This window comes from Ciconia boyciana, chromosome 14, assembly GCF_034638445.1.
Source record: "Ciconia boyciana chromosome 14, ASM3463844v1, whole genome shotgun sequence".
Lineage (NCBI taxonomy): Eukaryota > Metazoa > Chordata > Aves > Ciconiiformes > Ciconiidae > Ciconia > Ciconia boyciana.
Window position 1 is genome coordinate 5,747,487 of NC_132947.1, and position 24,062 is coordinate 5,771,548.

At 38.7% G+C, this 24,062-nt stretch overlaps 1 protein-coding gene across 3 annotated transcripts in view; it reads right to left on the reverse strand.

Annotated features, from left to right (window-relative positions):
• Nucleotides 1-24,062, reverse strand: part of GNAS (GNAS complex locus) — a 162,319-nt gene that overhangs the window by 5,291 nt on the left and 132,966 nt on the right. For all 3 annotated transcript variants that reach the window (XM_072878731.1, XM_072878732.1, XM_072878733.1), the window contains exons 6-9: nucleotides 6,242-6,296; nucleotides 3,729-3,802; nucleotides 2,911-2,969; nucleotides 863-983 (exon numbers count right to left, since the gene is read on the reverse strand). In XM_072878731.1, the coding sequence (XP_072734832.1) occupies nucleotides 863-983; nucleotides 2,911-2,969; nucleotides 3,729-3,802; nucleotides 6,242-6,296 (309 nt within the window). The remainder of the gene's footprint in view (nucleotides 1-862; nucleotides 984-2,910; nucleotides 2,970-3,728; nucleotides 3,803-6,241; nucleotides 6,297-24,062) is intronic.

Sequence of the window (24,062 nt, forward strand, 5' to 3'; positions counted from 1 at the left end):
CATCAAATAGGTGAGCATATCCACGTCTTAGTGTGCTACTGTATCACTGCTTTAATTACTTCAGCTTCAATATGGCAACTACCAATTTGTAGCTCTCCAGAGTTTTCTTCAATTAGATGAGTTATTAGACATTAATGCAACAGGTAGGCAGTTGTGATCAAAGACCAGCTTGGACTGCGCTCAGGGAAGCAAGTAACACAGGCTAGGCTGCTGTTGTGAGTTAACACCAGCGGGCAGCGAAGCACCACACAGCCACTCGCTCACTTTCCCCCTCAGTGGGATGGAGGAAGAGGAAAGGAAGAATAAAAGCAAGAAACTCTGGAGGTCAAGATAAAAAAATATAAATAATAATTGTATAATAAGTGAAGGATAAGTGGAAGAGAGAAGAAAACAAAACAAAACAAGCGATGCAAAGGCAATCCCTGGCCACCTCCCGTGGGTAGACCAATACCCAGCAAGATGGCTAACCCTCCTAAACCCCCCTCTTTTCCCTTTTATTGCTGAGCATGATGTTATATTGTACAGAACACCTCTTTGCTTAGTTTGGGTCATCTGCCTGCTTGTGTCCCCTCCCAACCTGCTGCACACCCCCTATCTATTTACTGGGGGGGGGCAGAGTGAGAAACAGAAGGCCTTGATGCTCTGCAAACACTGTTCAGTAACAACTACATCATTTGTGTGTTAGCAGTATTGTTTCGGTCAAAATCTAAAACATGGCACCATATATGCTGCTATGAAGAAAATTAACTCCGTCCTAGCCAGTACACAAGTCTGTGTACACCCAGTACACAAGTCTTGACTATAGTGTAAGACAGGATTACTAATTTATGTGATATGAACAATGAAACTTCAATTCACAGACCTGTTGTTCCAGATACTCTTGAAGAGGTTTAGTGCTTCTTGAAGCCGATTGGTCTGATTGTCCTCTCGTATAACCATGTTGTAGCTACTGCTCGCCACCACAAATATGATAGCAGTCACATCTAAATCAAGAAATACCCATTAATTAATACCAAACTTCAGAAGAAATATGCAGGAATCCCAAAGTTCAATAAAAAGCTGCCAGACTTTAACCTTCATGAAGAGAACAGGCTGGAATGCTATTGCTGACAGCTTTCAAAGTATCAGAAATAAAAAAAGAAAGTGAAGAAACCATTACAGATAGGAAAGGCAGGCCACAGAACAGAAGCTGACAGAATGACATAAAACGTAGAAAAGAAAGGAACAGAAGCAAGAGAGAGAAACTGAAGAAAGCTATGAGGAGAATTTAAAGAAGATTTAAAAGGTGTAAAGAAATTTAGAAAGCGACTCTGAGCTATCAAGAAAGGACAGGGAGGCCCTTGGGGGAAGACCTCAGGACAAATGGCACTTTTGATCTGTGTGAATAGTAATAATAAAAATAGTAGGTTGCTGTGAATTCATGATTAATTGCTCTAGTCCTCCTATAGTGTACTATACTGCTTAGAGGCCCCTATCTCTTTCCTGGGAGATATTCCCAGGACCACAGAATCCAGACCTCTGTGTGTGTGTGTGTGGCTGTGCTGCTCCAGACCCCTTACGCTGACTTCCAGGCTCATCCACCTCAGACATCAACACCAGAAGAGATGAGTCAGATCATGAGGAAACAGGAAGAGGAAGGAGCAGAGGTAAAACCCAAACAAATCTGTTATTAATAGCACAGAAGAAAATATTGCACAGTAGTTCCACACATAGATAAAGTGTTCAGGTGATACTCTATGGCAGTAACGGTAGCAAAATATAGTGACTTCTAAGTTGCATTCTACTTTATCTATTCTGTAGGATCTCATTGTAACTTTTCTACAAAAAGCTAGACTTTTGCATAGCTTCATAAATATTTTGTCCAAACAACAAAGAAAGAGACAAAAATATTTTCACCAAGCTTTAAGAAAACTTGTGGGGAGAAAGGTTTCACATCTAAACAGAGATACAGAGTAAAATAAACAGCTGTAGTAAAGGTACATGCAACTCGTCACGATACACACAAAACTACCTAATTTAAATTGTATGGGAGTTAAGAATATAATCATCTGAACTAAACTGACGGGGTTATCAGTGTTAAGACTCCAGATCTTACAAAATGCCTGCAGACGTTTCAGGTCTTACCCACATCTAGGCTGGTGCTATGTTAGTATTCTAAGGAATCTAGCTTATACACAGGTGACTTAAATGAGGGTATTTGCTTATATGTTTTCAGTAAGGGCCTTCCCTTAGGGCTGTTTTTCAAGAAATCATATTAATATGCATGGCTCCCTAGAAAAGTGCAGATCTATAAACTCCATCATAAACTTTCGACAAGGGCATTTTGGGGCTACGCTATACAGTGCTGTAGTACATTACATGCTGAATGCAACACCATGTCTAACAAGACAGATGTTCCCTACAATCTCATACTGCATTAATGGGTCGGTGCTGCTTTGGAAAGAAGCACCTGTGACATAGCGATGTGGCTGCAATTACGTGCAAAAATATGATATTCTGATTTTATGCATATATTAATTATCCTGTAATTGTATGTTTTGTATAGGCACAAATATATGTAAACCTTCACTTGGAAGACACAATATAGCTTGGAATTTAACACTCACATAGCTGGCAAATAATGCACAAACCCACCACCAAAACCCCCTAATTAAACGAAGAGAGGGAAGCCGAAGAAAACGGACAAGCTATGTTAAGTTATCAAACTTGAATTCCTTTCCACCTACATTCTCCCTAAAGATATTCTATGCATTTATAGAAGCCTACATGTCAATAAAAATTCCGTCCCGTATGACTGTTCAGATAATTCCTTATAAAGCTACATGGAAAAGAAGATGGCTTTCACACAGTGAGAAAATTAAGATTGGGCATTAAAATTTTGCAGAGAAAACAAACAAATTCTAATCATACCATTAAAACACTGGATCCATTTTCGACGTTCATCTCGTTGCCCTCCAACATCAAACATACTAAGAAAAAAAACCATAAATCAAGTCAGAATACATTTTGTGTTTGGGGTTTTTTTTTTCCCCCAAAAGCAAACAGAAAAGGTAAGAAATTTTAGGACTTCCGTGTCATAGAAGCTAAAAGAAATCAAGGATTATGAGAAGCTGAACAGGTAAGAGTCCACCAACATATGCACACAGAGCTTTCATCACAAAATATAATTATGTTTACTTTCACTAACACCTACACTTCAAGGTTAAGAAATTCTGGCATATGTACACTGCAGATTCATTTTCACCCTTACAAGCTAAGACATTAAAAAAGGTCCTACAACAAGTCATTTACTGAAACAAGTATCACAGATCTAAAGTCAACAGGACCAGAGTAAAACTCAGCAGATTTTGTTTGGGTCAAGGGATCTTTCTAACCTGGGCCAGTAAAGAGAACATGCATTTTCTGTTACTTAGATATGTACAAAGCTTTTCGTCAAATATTTCACTATATAAACTAGCAATGAATCAAATACTCAGAAAAGGCATTAGTAAAAATAGATTTAAAACATTTTGTTCTTTGTGATTTAAAATAAAAGCAGAAAATTGCACACCAATTTGCATTTCTTTTTAAAGCCAGACTACTAAATTAACAAATCATAAAATACTTGCTTTCTATTAAACATCAACTTGAGAAATACAGTAGTCTCAATGACTATACGGTAGACCGTCCTCCAATTTACCCTGGTATTTGTCTGCATTGTATTAAAAGAAAAAAATAAGGATACTTACTGAAAATTTACTTTATCCACCTGAAACTTGGTTTCAAAAATTCCTGATGTCAAAACTCTGCATCTGAGAAGATCCTAGAGAGTAAAGGAAAAGTCATTGATTAAACACAGATACTTAATAATTCTTCATATATCCATCAACAGAAATGAAAACCTTTTACCTAGTGCTGACACTGTACGCTGTACTGCAAGAACAGGGAACAGAGCATTTTGAAGCTGCATTTAAGCTTTTGATCTTGAACACGTGTGCACACATATAGGTGTGCTCAACTTTTAAAGTATACATACTTTCACAAGCAGGTTAAGTGCGAAGCTTGGAATAGGAGGAAACATTTACAGGTCACTTAAAGCAAAGGCAAATGTTCCGAACAGCGCAGACCCATTCCTAGACATTAGGCGATGCGTTCACAGATTTCAGTGGGATAGTGGCACACAATAGGATCTTTAACTACCACCAAATAATTCCCAACCCCAGAAAAGAGATCTCTCCCCCAGCTGTTCAGCGCTTGGCTATTAAAAGAAGTGTCTAGGTCTCAGAATTTTCCATTTTTTCCTTCAAAGAACCAGGAGCTCAACCACTTAAATCTTATAAGAACTGGGCTTTTCAAAGATAAAATTTGAAATTTCCTGTAGAGACGAAACTGATAATCAGAAGTTGTGAGCTACAAACGATTGAAATTGTTATAAGCACTACAAAATCCTATTAAAACCAAACTGTATTGGCTTTTATTTCCTTTGTATTGCAAAGCAGTGACAGACACACACAGTGCCTCGTGGGTGACTGATCTAGAAGAACCTAATCTGCATGGGCTGCAGACTGAGTACACAGTCCAAATACAGCTAACTACAAAATAGCACTTTGAATTCAACTAAAGGTTTTATAATTTAGGACTTAAAGTTTTGGTGTTCTTCGCAATGGGTCTAAATAGCAGATAAATTGTAACATTTGCAGCAGACAAGATCACGTAAGCGGAACAGACTGTAAAAAAAAAAAAAATTATATGCGCAATAAAAGCTCTGTTCTTACTACACAGGTACCAAACTGGTTAGTCAAAGTCAAAACCACACAAAATCCAAAGGTTAGACGACACTGTTAAATCATTAAACAAAATGGCTACATTTTAACATCAGTTTTCTGATAGTAAATTATTGTTGTCTGGGTATTTTAATACTCATATTGAAATATGTATATACTTAAACTTTGTTCTAACTTGTGTTTGAAACAGTTTGAAAATTCGAACACCACAATAAATAGAAGCAAGTTTGGAAAACTGGACTCTCTGGAGCTCTGCATCTCTAGGAATCAACACAAATATGATGTTTAAAAAAAAAAAAAAAAAGGCACTCACCCACCTCAAGGGGAAAAAAAAAAAGGGGAAGGAAGTGATTTGATTATCAGGAGTTCTTTTAGGAGAAACATGTAACATCCTAGAGGATAATCCAAATGGGCCTGTTTTTTACAGTATGCCTGTGGGGAGCTTCAATGCAGTCAATGGTCCCAAACAAGCGCCATAAGTACTTGTGCTTACTCTTACTTACAGAAGTATGTAATTATTTTACTTAAGTAACTGCTTAAATACTCACCTTACTTAAGTAATTACTATAAGTGAATTGTAAGTACTATACTTAGTGCTATATACTAAGTGTAAGTAAATACAAGTTGAACTCCTGACGCTTAGCCTCCACTATAAAACTGATACTTGTTTTAAAGTTTCATGTCTGAAGATTAGTTGCTCCAAATTTCAAATAACCTATGTTTTAATATTTTGTTTATTGAAAATACAATTATTTCAGTGATAAGAAAGCCTCATTTATAAAAAACCTCAGATTTTTAAAAGGATGAATGATTAATTTATTCTTGAACAACTTTAAAGGATATGAACTGCTCTTTCCTCATCAATACTGTCTGCGAAAGTTTTGGGACATTAATATGTTTTTTTGTTATTTATCCTATAAAAGTACGCTAGGTGCTTAATTGCATTATTTATGGGGAGAAAGTTGGGAATATACATGTGATTTTGGATTATGGATTTGGTCCTAAAAAGATCCTCAGATTATCCATAACAAAATGAAAACTACAATTCCTATTCTGATAAAAAAATTAAAATTTTCTAACAAGGTTATTTTTACAAAATCTGGTTTACAGTGGGAGCCAGTGGGGCTGAGAAGATACCAACCAACTTTGCATGAAAGAAAGTGCATGATGGTTATTCAGCATGGAGGGCAAAACATTGTAAATTACTCATTCAAATGGATATTTGAGTTTTAGTGTCACAGAAGCACGACCTAAGCCTTGAATCTAGGCAGATTTTCATTTCACAGTACATTTACATGTATAAACATAATCTCAAGGCAAATGACAAAGTAATTTTTACTGGAATACTAAATATGTACAGTACATGGTAATACCTGTATTAGTGCCACAAATGGCAATTAGAAAATTAATGAGATAGTCATTCTCAAAGACGGAGGGGGCAGGTAAATTGTGTAATTTCTTAATGAAAGTTTCCTTACCTGGTCAGACGGTGTATACTCATTTTGTTTGACTATGTCAATCTTGTCTAGAAAACTGGGGAGAGGAAAGAAAAAGATTAACTTTTCATTCTCAAATTAGACAAACTATTGAACGCTTTAGTAACTGACAGGTTACCAGATCAGATTTGTTATATTTTAATGCGCTCAGATTCACAAAATGCTGAATACACTTAAATCATTCGACATACGTGCGCTAGTATTTAAAACATGCATTTCCTAGCACCACCCAGTAGAGGGCCAAATCCACAGTTTTATTAATCAGGTCTGGTAATCTCATTCCAACCCGCTCCCACTCTGCTCCCTCCGCTAACAAACATACAAGTAGCTTAATTTAGGTAATTTATTCGTATAAATTGTACAATATAATCTGCTACTGCTAACAGTAAAGCAATGACTCAAATAAACTGCCTACACGTAATTTTCCTGAACGTAAGATGAGTATTTAAAAAAAATTTATTGTCACTATAATTCTTTTAATAAATGAAATCCCTTAACCAACTTCATTACAAATTCAGTTAAGTGAGAGGGAATACCGATTTTTCTGTCAATTGTTGGTACCAGTTTTTCAGTTTACTTTCTGGAGAAGTAGCAGTAGTGGGCCAAATGGGTAAAACAAGATATATTTTATTCAAATTCATTAGGCATTACCTAAAGAGGATATCCTGGAGTCTTTAAAATGTTTTTACCAATTAACTGTAACCTCCTAATTATCTTTCACTTCAAGTCAAAGAGCAAAAATCTCAAGGAACCAAACTGTTAACTCTGTTTTATTGTGGTGTTACTATGAGACTCGAAGATGTAGCAAATCAGCAGCTTCAGGATGCAGATTTTATGCTGTTTGCACCCCTGATCACATTGTCCTACACCAAGTATGCAGCAGGGCTACACCGTGCTCAGACATCTGCCGTTTCAGTATTATTAGGAGATCTAGCAATGCTTCTACAGTTAACTTTACCTGTAACATTAATGATTAATCACAGTCTTAAAACCAATATACTTTAAGTTTCCCTTTAAATTCCTTTGCATGAATTCTTTTCTTTATGAAGCAGAAATCACAAAGAAAAGGTCAGTTTTCCCCTCCGACCCCCTACACATAGGTAGGTACGCTGAAAGTGCATTAACTACCGTTGCAGGCAATCACTTCAAGGGGAGGAAAAGGTAGCTACGTCCCAGATTCACAAATCAGAAACCAAACCCCCCTTAAAATCAGCAGGGTCTTAGCCCTCAGTTTCAGCCCCTGCTTCCCAACTGACTTTCCAAAACACCTAATGAAGAGCAGGGGAAGGAGGAAAAAGAACTGTAGGTTTTAGCAGCGGCTTCAGTGTAACGCCCCTTTCACCAGGAACTAGATGACCATCTTGTTTTAGAGACAAATGAAAAGTAATTTTTGTTTAGTCTGAATTACAGAACTTTAAACACATTAATCTGTATCTTAGTAAGCAGGCTACTAAAAACATGAGACAAAAGTGTAAAGATCAATTTCCATCATGCAAGGTGACCTGGAGACAGCTATACAAGGATAAAATTGATGACAAAATGTGTTCTGCAATTGGCAAGCTGGATTTTTTCCTCCTCTCTTCCAGACTGTTAAGTAATTTTATTTTTCTTTTTTTAATCTGAAGGAAAAGTAGTAAAGCTCTTTGTTCGGTACACAGAGGATGTTAAATATGTACAACACTCCTGAATTCCAATTAGTACGAGTGTTTCCACATTGTATTCTCCCCTAAGACCACAGTTTCAGAATCATGTGGCAATTTCACAAGTTGGAGGATGCTTGAAAAAATGTTCAGAATGTAACATGTTCGTAAAGATATAAAGGTGATCACTACAACGACCCAGCCTTTCTGTACTGAATTTATCTAAGCATAATGTTTTATGCAAGGTTCCACAAGAGGTGGATTTTTGGTTTTGTTTTTTTGTTTTGTTTTGTTTTTAAACACTCTGCTAATCAGCTTAATGGATTTTGGAAACTGACAATTAGAAAATAACAACATGACATTGCTAAAACCTGGAACTGAAAGTACAACCCTCTTACTGTTGTTTATGCAGACTATTTTTAGGCCTATGATTTCCTTGAAAAACATCAGCCGCATAGGAGCAGCAGTACTGTACTTGAGATGAATTCCAATAGCAATGTTCATGCCAGGTAAAACAAGTTCGAATGGAATAAACATTTCTTCTCCCCCCCCAAACAAGTTCCAACATTCAGTAACACCTGATACTGGTAACAATTCTTGATCAAGAAGGAAGTTTTTCACTGTGTGACAGTTACCAGAAGACCGACCCTGCTTCCAGTGGCATTTTAGGGAAAGTGGAGCAAAGCAATACGTTAAATGAAGATTTCCTCCTGTGCATGTGCCTCTTCATAAAAGTCTGCTCTAGCAACTTTATAAAGGGATAAACACATTAAAAAAACAGTTTAATTTTTTGCTCAAACATAAAGGAAGGGGATTATTCTTTCAGTTGGTCAACTGAAAAATAAATGTGTCTGTAAGGAGAAAAGAGTAGCAGAAATTCGATCTAGTCTGATAAATCTAAAATAAGGAGCAACAGTGGGAGCATGAGAGTTCAGAAAAGATCAATACACTATGTTCAGAGACTTCTAAGTCAATGTTAGTCAAGACCAAACAATTTACCCAGCAAATTAAACTAATAATCAAGTCCAATGAGAACAAAGCCTAAGTCAAAATAAAAGCAAATTCACCATTATTAATTTCAATTTTTAATTCTTGTTATGCTCTACCTAAAACACAAGTGAGGCCACCTCAGTACTACTCTGTGTGCTGAATTCACTGCAGTTATAGATTGTTCTGAGTCTACTGGAGGTATGCCCATCTACTATGTCAGCAATGAATTTCACAAGGAGAAAGAAAAGTGACCTTGGTGAAATAATTCAAATAAAACTGTCAAACCATGAAACCAAATTTTATACTGTGAGCAAGTCTTGCACCAAGTTACAAAGTCAGTCTTCTGTAAAATTTTCCCAGAGATTATATGGGAAAGCTATTTTCCAGAAAGCAAATAATTCATTCAGCATCACTGCCAATTCTCACTTGGGGCCAGATTCTGGACATGACTAAATAACAGGATCAGCTATTGCTCTGCAAAATACTGTCACTTAGTATAAGGCACTTCTGCCTGTGTTATAAAAACACCAATACTGCTATGACACACGTTAAAAAAAAAAAAAAAAAAAGAAAAAAAAGAAAAAAAAGAAAAACCAAAAAGACTTTAGGTCATTTGTGGTCAGCAACACTGGAGAAGAAGCATCTCCAGGACAGCAGCAGATGTGTCCCTGGGACATTAAAATGTACGGTATTAATAAAAATTTAAAACAATCTAAAATAAGAGATGCACTTTATTTTTGGGTCCCATTCTCCAGCTTGGGGAAGGAAAAACAGATGTGAATGTTTTAAACAGATCTTTGTGAAGAATCAAGTGTCTTTAAGGGGTGCACTTAGGAGGCAGACTTCATACAGAGAGATACACAGAAGCTTTCCTTAGCTCCTGCAGGTCAAAGTCAGTCAGTCATACACGTATCCCCAATTCTTTCCAAATTTTTAATAAGCGTATTATGTCAAAACCACGTCCTGATTTTCAGATCAAGATATATGCCAGCCACTGATTTATTCTGGAGTTCTTTCATACAGAGAGAGTTGTTTTATCCCTATGTGGGGGGAATTTCCTGCATGAACAATGCTGCTGCGAGACTAAGAACTGCAGCCTGCACTCGTTTTTCCCCACTGAAAAGGTATATAATACATTAAATCTTCCACCTCAAGAAACAACAGAACTTCCCCGTTTTGGGAAGAATGGGGAGGGGGAAATCAGACTGCCTTGCCTTGAGCATTTCCTGACAGTCTTTTCAATAAACACTAACTTGAAATTTTACTCTTTGTGATCTGACGAAATGGTTGGCAGATTTTTTTTTTTTTGCTTTGTGAAGAAGAGCTTTTGTTTTCAGTCTAGAACAACACTGGAAAGGTCTCTTCAAACTGACAACACACCTATATTTGAAGAGCTTTATTTCCATAAGATTTTTTTTTTTGTCAAGTCATAACCTGAATTTGTATACAAAACATCTCTCTTAAAAGACATATTAAGATCTCATCTTTAGTGTCCGTAAGACACTGCAAATCAAGAATTCAAAATTTCATCCCAACTAAATACAACATTTGTTTGTAGCTTATAACCCTCAACAGTAGTACTGGAACTCCATATTTGTGAAGTTTTTTGCCTCTGAAAGCCTCAAGGTATTTTGCAGACAGTAAATCATACTCACAACTCCTGCCTGCCTTCATTCATGCTGCATTTCCTGCCTCTACCATCGCATCCTGAAATGCACACCTTATACAACCCTATTTTAAAGGTAGGCACACAGGGAGTAAGTTAATTGCCCAGAGTCCCTTGAGTAGGGGAAATGGAATTTTCATTTCCTCCGAGTCATGCGTTTTTGTCAAGATATTACTAAGAATCAACCAGAATATTACTAAGAATTATCAAGATTGTACTAAGAATCAAAGTTGTATTTGCCCATATCACCTCTAAAACAGTCTTTACAATTCAGGTTTCTATGTCTGAAAAGAAATTAGGAACATCAGAAAACAAACATTAAAGACCAAACTCTGCAAATGCCCAGCAGATTTTTATTTATTTATCTATATCCTATCAGGACTACACAACTAACTCAAAGCTCCCTGACGTAGTTTTAAGCTGAAATTTGACTCAACATTAGTAGTGTTTATAAACAAGAGTGTATTTTTTGTTTCTCAGCACAGATCGTGCTTTACTTCTACTTTAGTCCCTTTTTAGTCCTTGCCATAATCCTTTATGTTATTCAGCAACAGCTTTCTAAAAGCTCAAGAGTTAACTATTTGATAAATTCTTTCTTTAGCTATTTTGTCTATGCTGAAGCCGGCGTCACAGGATTAGTACAAAGATATAATACTCTCTTTGAAAGGGTATTTGAGCTGAGAAATAGATGATGGATGTACTGTAACTTTAACACAGTTTAAAAACATGTTAATACAGAAGAGTTTTCCAAACCCTGACCAGCCAGGTCTGTGACAGTGTCAAAGCCACGGCTTCCCAGGCAGGCCACCCCCCTGACAATGACTCCAGGGCACAGGGGTTATTTCCAGTCGCAAGCATGCACGTGCGCATCGACTGTCCCTCGACTCTGTCCATTTCTGCTGTTCCTGGGAGCAAGCAGGATATTGAGGGGGGAAAATCCTATTCCTTCAACCGGTGATAAAGATTTCTTTTACATTTCAGCTAGTTTATTTTGCGAGAGAAGCAGAAAAGCAGGCAAAGTTACAGGAAAGATGCAAAGAAAATAAGCAAACATTCGATCTGCTAGTATTTATGGTAGCCTGCAAACATGGACAGTATCTGAAACCAAACTTATCACGTTTTTCCTCAAAATGAAGTTAAAAATTAAAATTGGGACATTAGTGGACTTTTTTGTTTGTTTTTAAAGATATACTGATACTTTCTATGATTTGCAAAGGTGGAATTTTTACTGTTAAGGTGGTCATAGAAGATATGCCACAAACATATTACTGAATGATTTAAAAATATTCAGAAAAGCATATCTCTTTTTTCCCCCAAACAAAACCAGATAAGGGGAGAGAAAAAACTTCCATCAAAACCTTTGCAATTACTTTAACTACTTCACAAAGAAAGCTAAGAAGAAAACCCCAGCCTTTAGAGACCCGCACATAGAGACAGCACTGTAACAAATATTAGTGATATAATTATGAGAGCACTATACTGCACATAGAAACATCTCACATATGATGTTCCTGTAATGAAATTCTGCATGTCAGTTCTCAGACATAAGGACCCCATTCAAAACCAGACTTATATTGGAAATGAACTTCAAAATGTAGTATAAGAGTTGAACAGAAGTAAACCAACAGACAACTCTTTCTAAAACTTTCCCAAGAAGCTGCAAATATTTTATTTCCAATTTCAAGTCAACGGTTATTATGATTTCCGTATTGAAGTAGCAAGTCGCGGAAAAAGATTTAAAAACAGTCCAAAGCTCAGAATTTAGTTATAGATAGTATTAATGCGTACATATCCCAGAAAAGTGATTTTGAGAGCGGCCCCAGCTGTGATTACAGAAGAACCTCACGGCATTCCAGCCACTTGGAGGCGGAGGGGCACCGTGGGTCTAATTTTGAAGCAAATAATGAGAAAGCTGAAAGTATGACTCCATATATTTGGAATCATCTTGTGGTAATCAAGGTTACAGTTCCTTATATGGTGTGGAGAACATGAAGCACACACAAAAAATAGAATATTAAAACTACGGGGTATAAAGAACTGCAGCTATTGCAAAAACCCCTGAACATACCCCAGCAGCCAGCCAGCAAAGCCCCCTTAGTTTTGTGTTGCCATGAAATACAAACCTTGCCCTAAAAACAAGGCTGGTTACGCGCCCTGCTTCCTAAACTGCATGATTAAAAAAGCGTAATCCGCCGGGAGGCCATGAGGCATGAATGAATTTTAGACAAATCCAGCAGAAGGCAAACCATCGCTTCAAAAACTGCTAGCGATCGAAAAGAGAAATGGGGAAAAGGTAGGAGAAAAACAAAAAAATTCATTTGAAGAGGTTGTAGTTGTCTTTTTTTTTTTTTTTTCTCCCCTCTGCCTGTCTAAAGTTAGTCTGGCTTAGAGGATGCACTAACTTTCCCAATCAGTTTTACATTACAGCACAAGTCCAGAAATAGCTCCCAGCCGCCTTGGCCTCTAGCACGGTTGCCATGACAATGGAACCACAGTGCTATAAATAGCTCATCAGCACCAAATCTTGTGAGACACATCTGGAATGGGGCCAGCCCAGCCCCGGCCTGACAAATAAAAATAGGCACAGGCAGTTTCAAAGGCTGGAAAGGTACAATGCGGCTCGGCTTGTGTGGGGCGGCGGGCAGAGAAACGGTTTTGATTGCTTGTTAGCACGAGATTTATTTGATAGGGGATTGGGAAAAGTATAAAAGTTACTTTATTGCATACTAAGCAGTCAGTCTTTCTCTAAGGTCTATTTTTCTTTCTTCTCCCCTAGTCTGCAGCAAAGCCATACCGCTTTTGAAACTGTAACAATGCAGTCTTTTGCCCAGGAGACCACTAAAATAAGGAAAAACAGAAGAAAAGATGAGAGATCTTCCAAACTTCCCCCTCTAACTATTTCTGTACATTTTTGGCCCCAGCGTATTTAAGCGCTCCTGCGAGTCTGCCGGGCGTCCTGGATGGGGCCCTGCCCGGGCTGGAGCGCTTTGCTCCAGTTAAAATCATTCACAGGCTGCTCGGTGCCTCCACGAGCCTGGTACGAGGCGAGGTTCCCCAAGCCCTCTGCCAGGCTGCAGCAATGGCCGCTCTCCTCCTCACCCTCAACGTCGTCGCTTTGGACCCTCACCAGGGACGAAACTACGGCCGTGGACTACGCCGAGGTTACAGACCAGCTGCGTCTGCAACTCAGGCCAGACCTGAGCCGTGCCTTCAGAGGTGGAAGGCAGAATCAGTAGTCGCGGCATAACCCAGCCCACTTTCCAACGGCTCTGCTTGACAAAACTGCCTTTTGAGCAAGCATTTTCTTTCACTTAGTGGGTGAGAAAATGTCGTATTTTTAGCACAGACTCTTGATCAACCCATTCAATTACATCCAAATTATCTGTGTGGGAACAGAATGTTATGTCAAAAATGTTATTCAGTATATTTGTCAATATTACCCAACAGAAGACATTTGTATAATCAGGAGATTCAATATTTTCTACAGCATATGAAAGCAACAGTTCAGGAATCAGACTGAAGTTGTAAGACTTTGCTATTTCACAGACACTGGAAATCATAGTCAGCGTGATATAACACGGTGAACACCACTCCCAAAACATAAAAGCTTAGTCGCTCTATCAAAAACCAATAGAGACTACAGATGGTAATCAAAAAACTGCAACTATAATAAGCATTTAAGCCACAGTAAAATATCTTCCGTATGCCATAAAGGCACCGTGCACGCGCTCCACACAAACTGCACCATCAGCCCACAGGATTCCTTTAGGTCCCTACATGGATATTTTCATTTCTAAAAATTGTAGAGTAACTTCCACCCAGGCTTAAAGCTGTATGTAAACTTCCCTCCCCTTCCCCCTTCCTTTTACCACATCCAGTTTGCTCATTTGCCATCTGAACAATGTACATTTCAGAAAACAGCAGTTTTCACAGAAGTATTTTGGAAAACGTACTTTATAACATGCAATGCAGTGCAATTCAGGGTTTATTGGTTTTTATAAAGATACTCCAAGTTAGTTTAAGAGCCTATAATCAACTGCAAGTTTTTATTTAAATTATATAAAAAAGAACTATATATACATACATTTTTTTCTTCCTTAAGAAAGCAATTCATAAATTATTACAAGATAGCCCTTTCTGGCTCATATAATGAACAAACTTTCTGGTTTTGTCTGGGAGAATCGTGAGAGGGAGAGGACTGTAAAGCAGAAAACTCTACAAGGTAACCCAAACCTGGCCACCACTCCACTCCTTCGTTGGAAGGGCCTCCACAGCACCCCCGGGGACAAAGCCTGCGTAGACAAAGCCTGCCAGATCCCCTCTGCCATTAACTCTTCACCTTGACCTGATGCTCCTTACGGATCCCTCCTCCTCCAGTGACGGCTTTGGAGGGATGCCTCCCCCAAGCAGATCGTCTCTGCTCCTTTACGCTTCCATCTGACCGGGGGCACATTTTGTCCCGAACATTACAGCCATCTGCCTGTGACCCTACTCAATTACCACTTTTCAAATGAAAGCCCTCCCGCACAGCTTCTCCCCACCGATAACCAACACAAACCCCAAACACTTGAGGCTGCTCCAGCTGCCTTCACTCCTACTTTGCAAACTTGTACGAAGGTATTTTCACACTCTCACATCTACCAAAACAGACCAATTAAAACCAACTCACTACTGCGTGCCTCCGAGGCTCACTCCGCGATACAAGCCTGTATATGTCAAATAACTTCAGAACAGCCCCTCACCCCGCCCCAGAAAATTACTTTGCCATGCCAGGAAGAAATGTAAGCTGATCCAAAGCCAAGGCTGGGTACAGAAATGAAAGGTAACGGTATGGATGAGATCACTACGTCGTGATCTGATTCCAGGGCAAGCCCAGGGCGGGAACATGGTGTGAGTGAGTGGGGAGGAACGTGGCGCAATCCCTATTAACTTTTTCTTTTTTTTTTTTTCTTTTAAGTAGGCTGCAAAAGAAGACAAAAAACATGGGAAAAGCTGAAGCAATTAAAAAGTTCACGTAACAAAACTTCTCACTTCACTTTGCTTTCTGCCCCTCTTCTCCAACTTTTCTTCCTGAATTTTGGTGGGCCAAACACACCAGAGACTTGGATCTAACTAATGATCCTGTCTCTTGCAAAGCACTATCAAATCTATTGCTTTAGATATGGGATGTTATCTCTTCTCTACACTTGAAAACAATTTTGTTTGCCTGCCTTCATTTTTACTTATCGCTATTACTGAATCAGTGTTTAAAACACAACAGCAGCAAATTAATCAGAAATCAAAATATCAGCCATCTCTAAACAATTCATGCGTTACTGGAAGCAGAATGAAAGGCAAGTGGTACAGTGGGCCTGGAGAGTTCCCAGGGAAATCAAACCCTGGACATGGGGGTGGGAACTGGGCACGGTGAATGGGAGAGCTGATGCGGCAGCCTGCACTCCCGGGCTGTTCTGTGACTTACCTGCTGCGGTTTCTGCCTTTCCTGACGCCTGAAATGGTTTTAACCTCCTGTGCCTCTCAAAGACTGTCATCTTGAAGAATCAAACTCCTAGGTACTCCATCAAGTTTGGCATCTTTTTCAGTTATGTTCAGCAAGAGCTCTGCACACTTAAGACTACAATATGTAATTTTACACAAGGAATGAAAAGCTGAAGTCTAATACTTAATTGTAAGAAAATAACAAATTGTTTCTGTGGTCTTTACCATCTATAAAGCCACCAAGCTGGACTAGTGAGAACTCGAATATGGCTGACTGTGAACTTCTCTCCCACTCTGCCCCTCCTTAAATATCCATATTCTTAATGTATTTTTTGTTGTGCCTGTTTTCTGGAAGGTAGTAAATGGTCTCTATCTACGAACAAGGTCAGGGATTTTTCTGTTGTAAGCCGTTTCTAATTGTAAGCTAAAGTCACAGACGTTATACACAGCAGAAGAAACCAACATAATGGCATCACTGACTGCATCACTCCTGTGCTCTGGGAGGGCTGAACTTGGAGGGAAACTTGAAATTTAATCATTTGTCAAAATCTATTTAAATCAATCAGGTGCAACAGGGATCTTCTTAGACAGGTTTAAGAATATTTGCTGCTAACTTAGACTAAGAAGACTGTTTAACCAAAGTCATTTAGGCAAAAATCAATATGAATAATTTTTAATGGAATTAAAGAGTGCCTCTACAGAACATAAATTTGTTTGAAAATCCCCCAACATCTTTTGAGTTCTAATCAGCAAATTAATGCTTGCTCCAATTTCAGATGTCATGTTTAATATGGCAACAACCTATGCATTTTATAAGTATATGTCCCCTACCATAGGCTGCTCTGAGCAATTAAAACAGGTGAACCTAATGGGATATCCTTTCATTGTGTTTCAACAAAGTATTTATATGAACCTTGTCCTCATGGTCTTTAGCTCCCTCCAGTGCCATCAAATCAGTAGAATTGCTTTCAGTTGATAAAGACTATCATGTACATATAATTTCAAAATTGCATTATTCTGACAAAATTAGTGACATCACTAATAAATAAAATAAAAATTATGTTAATAATTTAAAATGTTAATAAAAGAGTATTTCCTCAATGACTGGGACCAAAAAACACAGCCAGAAAGTAAAAAAAAAAAAAACCAAACAAACAAAAAAGAAAACCCAAAAAACAAATAAAAAAAGACAACCAAAGAGCTAGATCAGAAACAGGAATAAAACTATACTATCTGACAGCCACAAAATGCTTTATAAGCATTATTTATTGGTATTTGCACCATGCCTTTCAGATGATGCATGCATAGAATTAATAAACTAATACTTCATACCAGTTTCCATAATTTGAAGAAACAGCTATCTACAAAACCAGACAAATCAAAGGTACAGACAGTTCCCACATTTTTCAGCTTGTGTGTGGCTTGTATAACCTAAACCCCAAATACTGAGAACACAGAACCAGGCACTTCCCCAACTGCTATCTGAAAAATGGGCAACATAATTTTTAACAGAAATTTTAGAGACAGAGGTAGGTGGAGCTGACATGATCTCACGTGACAGTAAAGGAATTTTGATCCCAGGCCTGAGTTTCCGCAGGAACTAGGGAAACAGTGATAGCTCAGGGAAGGAATCAGGCCCCAGATGAGCCCAAAACAATGGGAGGGCAAACTGCTGCTGGGTTTTGAGCAGGGTGGTAGGGAGGACTTCACTGCCTCATTTAAATACACTTGTACACAGGTCTTCAGAGAAATAGTTCACATGTATTTAACATGCAAGAATATAAATCCAACACTGGAATTTTGCCTACTTAGGTGCCATCCCAACTGAGACTTTTGTTCAGTATTTTAGGAAGTTAGGTTCTTTTGCAAAAAGGCAGTAATTTTGACTGTTATCCTGCTCATAGGATGCTCAAATATTTAATTTCTTTTACACCAGCGTCACACGTGATGCTTACTGCAGGCAGTCAGGACTGGAACGGCAGTCAGTGTCTTCACAGGACTACCTGTCAATACCTGCTCGGGAGCTGACAGTTTAAACAACTCTCAGCAGCTCACATTTCAGTTTCGGCTTTTCTCAGAGACATTCCCCCTGCCCCCTCCCCCCCGCTTTTTTTTAAACTTTCTTTTTCCAACTTGGGAAAAACAACTCCAGGCCTCTGTAAAAGGAGGCACACAACCTGGCATCTAGTATTAAAAGCATCTGTAAAGAGGACACCGCTTGTTCTGAAGTGAGTTATAATATAAAGTTGTTGTTCTTTTTTCTTGAAAACATTTGCTTGATCATGAAATTTAATACCAGACATACCTAAAAAAATCAATTTTAAAACAAGCAAATGATACGGAGCTACAATAGCAATTTTATACAGTTAATTTTGAGCAGTACAGTGACACTAATCTTTGGCTACTGTGAAAAGCATCGTCTGCAAATATCTGTTTCTGTGTTCTTTTGCCATACAATAAAATGAAGTCAAATTTAAGTGCTTGTCTCTCCTTGGTACACATTACATTCAGGCAGATAAAAGGAGCAAGAAATCAAGCTTGAAGCCAAATTCGAAAGGCAAACAATAAAGGTGAACATACTACTTCTGCGGGAAAGCTGTTTGCAGGGAGTGACCATGTTTCTGAAAAAGTGCAGCCCTCTTTTATTCTCATAGAAATTTAACACATCAAACAAAAAGAACTGTCAGTCATCCAGTTTCATGATTTTGCTCTTTGCTTAGATTTTCGCTATGCTTAAAAGGAAAATCTAATATAGACCCTCCACCTTTGCGTACTCACGTGTCGTTTGTGATAACATCAATACATAGTCATTGACTATGGAATATTTCCCCAAGCTGCATTTGAATATATAGTGCTTTTAAGCTTACAATTAAAATGGACACCTCACAGAATACTGTGGCTTTACAAAGGTTCACAAACAGCACTAATTTAGCAAGTGACATGATATGCTATCTTAGAATCTTTTAAATAAAATATTTTGGCCCTTCACCCTCTCTTCCCCACTGACCTGCTAACTCGACTCAACTTATCCTGAAGCAGAATTTTAATAATTATAAAAATATGAACTCCTTTAAATCTCATCTCTCAAAACAGAAGACTGGCTATAAAGGACCTTAGAAATAGTATTAAAAGCTCTAATAATTCAAATGTCTGTAAAAGACAGTAGGATATACTTTACATTTGCAAAACATATTTTAACATTTGCAAAATGTATTTTTTAACATGGACTTTTCTAAGCTGCGTGCTTTTAAGATTAAAGTAACAGAGAATTTAGAATGAAGTGTGCACAGGAAAAGTAAAATCCCTGACAAGGCACAACCTTAGCCTGTTTCCTCTCTCAGCCAAGAGTCACGTCTGCTGGTTTCGGCACAGCGAGGTTTTCCACCGCAGTTCCCTGACTCACAGATGAGCAGTCAGGTGCTGCAAAACGCGGAACCGAGATAGGACTGGAGTAAGTGTGCAGAGATGTGCGTGGGCGATGGATGTGCACGTGTGAGAAAGAGTTGTTGGGTGAGTGCACAGGAAAAAGGCAGCGAGGGGAAATTTTGGAAGGACTTTTAAAATCCCTTATTCTCCAACTAGCTTAAGACAATGTTAAAATGAGGAAGGGATAATGCAGCTGCTTCAGGCGGAATCAGTTCTTTTAAACTACCTTTATTGACTCTATTACGGTTATATAGAAGTGTTGTAATTACCTAAACAATTACTAATATATTATTCATAGAACGTAATTATTTCAGCATTATAACTTAAAAACCCTCAACAGCAGAATGGATAGCTCTATCTTGAAACTGAACCTTACACTCAGGAGAATATTAAGATTCAGGAGGTGCTAAAGGTGACACATACGCACCGCCCTTGCAGTCCCAACATCCTCACTGGCCTCCTTGTCGGCAGACTTTACACGGAGGCCAAGGACTGAGAAAGCCTGGGCAGGGAGTCTTCTCCCACAGCCCCATCCTTCTCTTCTGACATGGGTCTCTGTGCTCCCAGGCAGTGCCAGAGCCTCGAGCACAAACCACCCTTCCACCGAGGTTGAAGAGAACCTCTGCGCTGAGGTATACTGCACAAAACTCTGCTAAATTTAAATTACTGCCACGTTCTCTGGAAACCTTAACTTTAGCCCCCCTTTCCTCAGGGGACGGGGGGAAGGAGAAGGGAAGATTCTAGCCATTATGGTTGTGAAGCAAGTACAAAATGGTGCGGTGAGCTCTACCTATGCAGGTAGCGTGAAACAAACACACCGAGAGGTGGAAAAGAATTTCATCTCAGCGGGCATTAATTCTGAAACTCCAGTGATGCTGGTTTATGCTTTTTTATTTTATTACACTGACAAGAAAGTATCATAAAGCTATGAATAACAACTCATTTTTGCACCACAAGTGGGTGGACTCCCCGCCCCCACACACTCAAATCACAACTGGGCAGCAGGGAATCCGAGGGAAAGACAAGCCAAACTGAAGAGCCCAAGTTCCAGAAAATTTCCAAATGCCACTGGATGACTAAAAGGGTAAGACTCCAGTAGAGGACACACATCTTGACCATCTCTTTGTCTGCAGAGGGCAGTGTCTCATGTTTGCATTTTAAATGGCTGAAACCCTAAACCGAAATTACTTACTAACAGATTAAAAATCTCCTCTTCTACATGAAAGGAACATTTAAACAGTCTCAGGAGAAGAACTGAACTAAAACAGACACTAAAAATCATGGACAGAATTACTGCAGATGAGAAGGGGTCTAAGGAGGTATTTCCCTTCACCAAAAGTAGTGCATATTCCCACATGAACACAGGTTAAGGGGTTATGAACCCAACTGGGGCTTTGGCTGCCCTTACAAAGCTGTGCTCGATATCCAAGTCTATTATTTTGCACAAAGACATAAACCCAGCAACCCTCTTATAATGTCTTACTGCAAAGAAGCACTAAAGAATGTACAGCACCCTTCAGTGTTGCAGTCTTGGTTCAAATATGTGCCTAAAATTTTGTGGGCATCTGACATTCACAGCCCACAGATCTGGTAATAACTGTGCAATTCAAAGCTGTGCTAGCAAGCAGAGGCATGCAGCAGCAATAGTGGAACGATCGTGACCCAGCTGTAGCCTGGGCTGGCTCACCTATTGCTCTGATACCTATAACTAGAAACTATGCGATTTAAGAGTGCTGAAGACAATTCCAGGATTTCCATTTGTTCTGCATTACTATAATTAGAGCTTCCGGATCATGGTTTACACTAAGAACAGCAGCAAAGACTGCAAGGTGGAAGAGACTCAGATCAGATGGGTCAGATAGGGAGAAAGTCTGGAGAGAAAGCTCAATGGTTCTGGCGAAAAGGAGGTGTGCTCTTACATGACTTGCGCCATATCAGGTGCTTATACATACACAGTCTATAAACATTATAGCCATATGTGAAACACAGCTTTTACGACACTACAGTATTTTAACTCCACTTCCTCTACTCAGCAGCAAATTATTAGATTCACCACAAAAAAGGATGTCTAAGCGCAGCAACTGATATATTACACAGAAGTTAGTAATATGCAACTACTAAAAATAGCCATTCTGTTTTCTTCTGCATTTTCCAGCCTAAGACATTTTTGCAGCATCTTGAACACACTAGCCGCCCTGTATTGATTGTGATGCTCAAAACTGGTGACAGGTGCAGAGCTCTCAATATGGCACTTTTCCCTCACCCCATCCCACCCACGTTTAGATCCTACAGCTTCAGCTTGTAAAACTACAGTCATCTTCTTTGTATAAACGCACATGCACAGGAAGTCCAAGGAACAGACTGCCAACAAGCAGATGAGAAAATTAAAAAAGATCTGAGACGCTAATAAACCATGCCAGAATTATGCACTGCATCTAAATACAGGTTTTAAGGGAACATCAGTGGAGTAGTTCTGCAGATAAGCGTACCCTTCATTTTAATTAAAAAAGAAAAAATTCCCTCCTTTGAATGAACCCACTTCCATTTGAGAGACCTATGTTTTATTAACACATCTTATGATTTTCTGTTTCTTTGCTTAAAGACAATAGAATGGGGAAGGAAAAAAAAAAAAAGGCCGATATAACTTATGTTCGGGTCACTGACTTTCTTGATTGTGGCTCTAAACACCAAGCCTTCAAAAAGGAAAAAAAACAGCCACCCAAGCCCCACACTGCTCTGCAGCAGAACTTCCTCCTGTTACCTACATTCATTTTTATCAGCGTAAGCTGCAGAAATTCAGTGGAGTTACAGTCAAAAGGTATCCCAAGGAAGAAAAAAAATCTTCAACTAACATCACAATTGAAAAATGCAACTCTTCTAATGTATTACTGATTTCTAAGTATGTATGGCAGTTTCCCTGCATACTTTTTCATAGACATATATTTGTCTAACTCTGTAGAGTAAAAATCTGTGTGTTTTCTGCATGTCTGGCGTTAATCCATTATGATGCTTTGTGGTATGGATGTTAGGAATAAATGTAAAACAGTTCAGAATTTAAAAGATACACAATTTACATGTGGATACTACAACCTGATTCGCCCTGTAATGCATATATGTATAAAAGCAGCATACACTTGTACAGATTCTGGTAATTACAGAGCTTTGTTTCAAAAAACCGCCATGTTTCATACAATATAAACATGGTAATTATCACTTTATCTCACAATCTACACTGTGATTTCAATTATGCACAACAAAAGGCCTGCTCATGAGAACTGAACAGAGAGGGTAAATCACACCCCTCATAATAATAGTAACAAACCTGTGTTCATTAGTGTTTGTTTGTTTTTAAAAGGTATTTGTTGAATTATTACAAATATCTCTTACAGACTGGTGAAGAAAGAAAAATGTACTGGGTGCGGCACTAATCTTTCATTTGTAAGACTTGTCTTGAGGGAAATCAGTTTCATATTCTTTACAGACACGTGACTTTATCAGAAAACCACAGCGCACAATTTTGGCATAATTAGCAGGACCTTCTTAAATACAGCCCAGAAGAAAGCTCTGAGGGAAACAAACACATTTCACATCATTAGGGAAAGTCAGAGCTGAAATGGAGGTACCAGCCTCTGCACAGAACAGGAGAAATCCTACCTATTTTTAGTTCACAATTCCAATCAGAAAACAGTTGGGAGTCTAATGAACATATCTTGGTGACAAATTTAATGGACTGAACACTAAAGTTACTATTTTTAAATAAAGTTCTTAATTATCTTTCAAAACAAGAAGCAATTAAGCAGCAGTGGAGCTATGGCTTCCCAAGTGTCTGGCAAGGCTTGGCTCCGATCAGACTGAAACTGGGAAATGGCTCAACACCTTTCTGATCCTAAAAATTGGTTGAGGGCCAGGCTCGGGGTTTGGTTGGGTTTTTTTTTAGTTTAATGAAAGCAGTTCTGCTTTGACCTGTCCAGTCCTGCCTTGCCCTGTTTTTCCCTGCCTGTTCCCCAGTCACCCTCCTTATGAGCAGGGAATGCCTCCACGCAGCTGCACAATTTGCAACCTGTCCGCGCGAGGAGAAGGTGGAGAGGAAAACGGAAACGGAGCTCGTAATGGCTGAAGAGAGCTGGTGAAAATGATAAATGATAACAAACTGCTGGGATCTTAGAGTAGTTCAGATCCGTGGAGGAGAGGTGGACAGCGAAGCACTCCAGAGGCAATGGTGAAGGGTCAAGGGTCTTGCCTAGCAAAGAGCTCTGAAAGAGCACAGAGGAATTAACAACATGGAGCATATCGATATTTGCAAGTTTACTGAACGAGCCAATGAAGAGAGTTATAATCTGACACGTTATTCTCCAAATAACTCTTTAAAACTAGACATTGTAATTACTGGGTCCCTTGATAACACAATGTGACATAATTAGTCTATGTTATACTTGTAACCTCACATAAGACTATTCCACACTTCATACATACTGCACGCCTTATTTTTGAATCAAACTTTTAACAATAGGGGTAGAGAATTAGTTAGCATTGAAAATACATGGATAACATAATAATACCTATGTTTTAATGTGACATAGCAGGATCCTAGAGTCTGGAATGC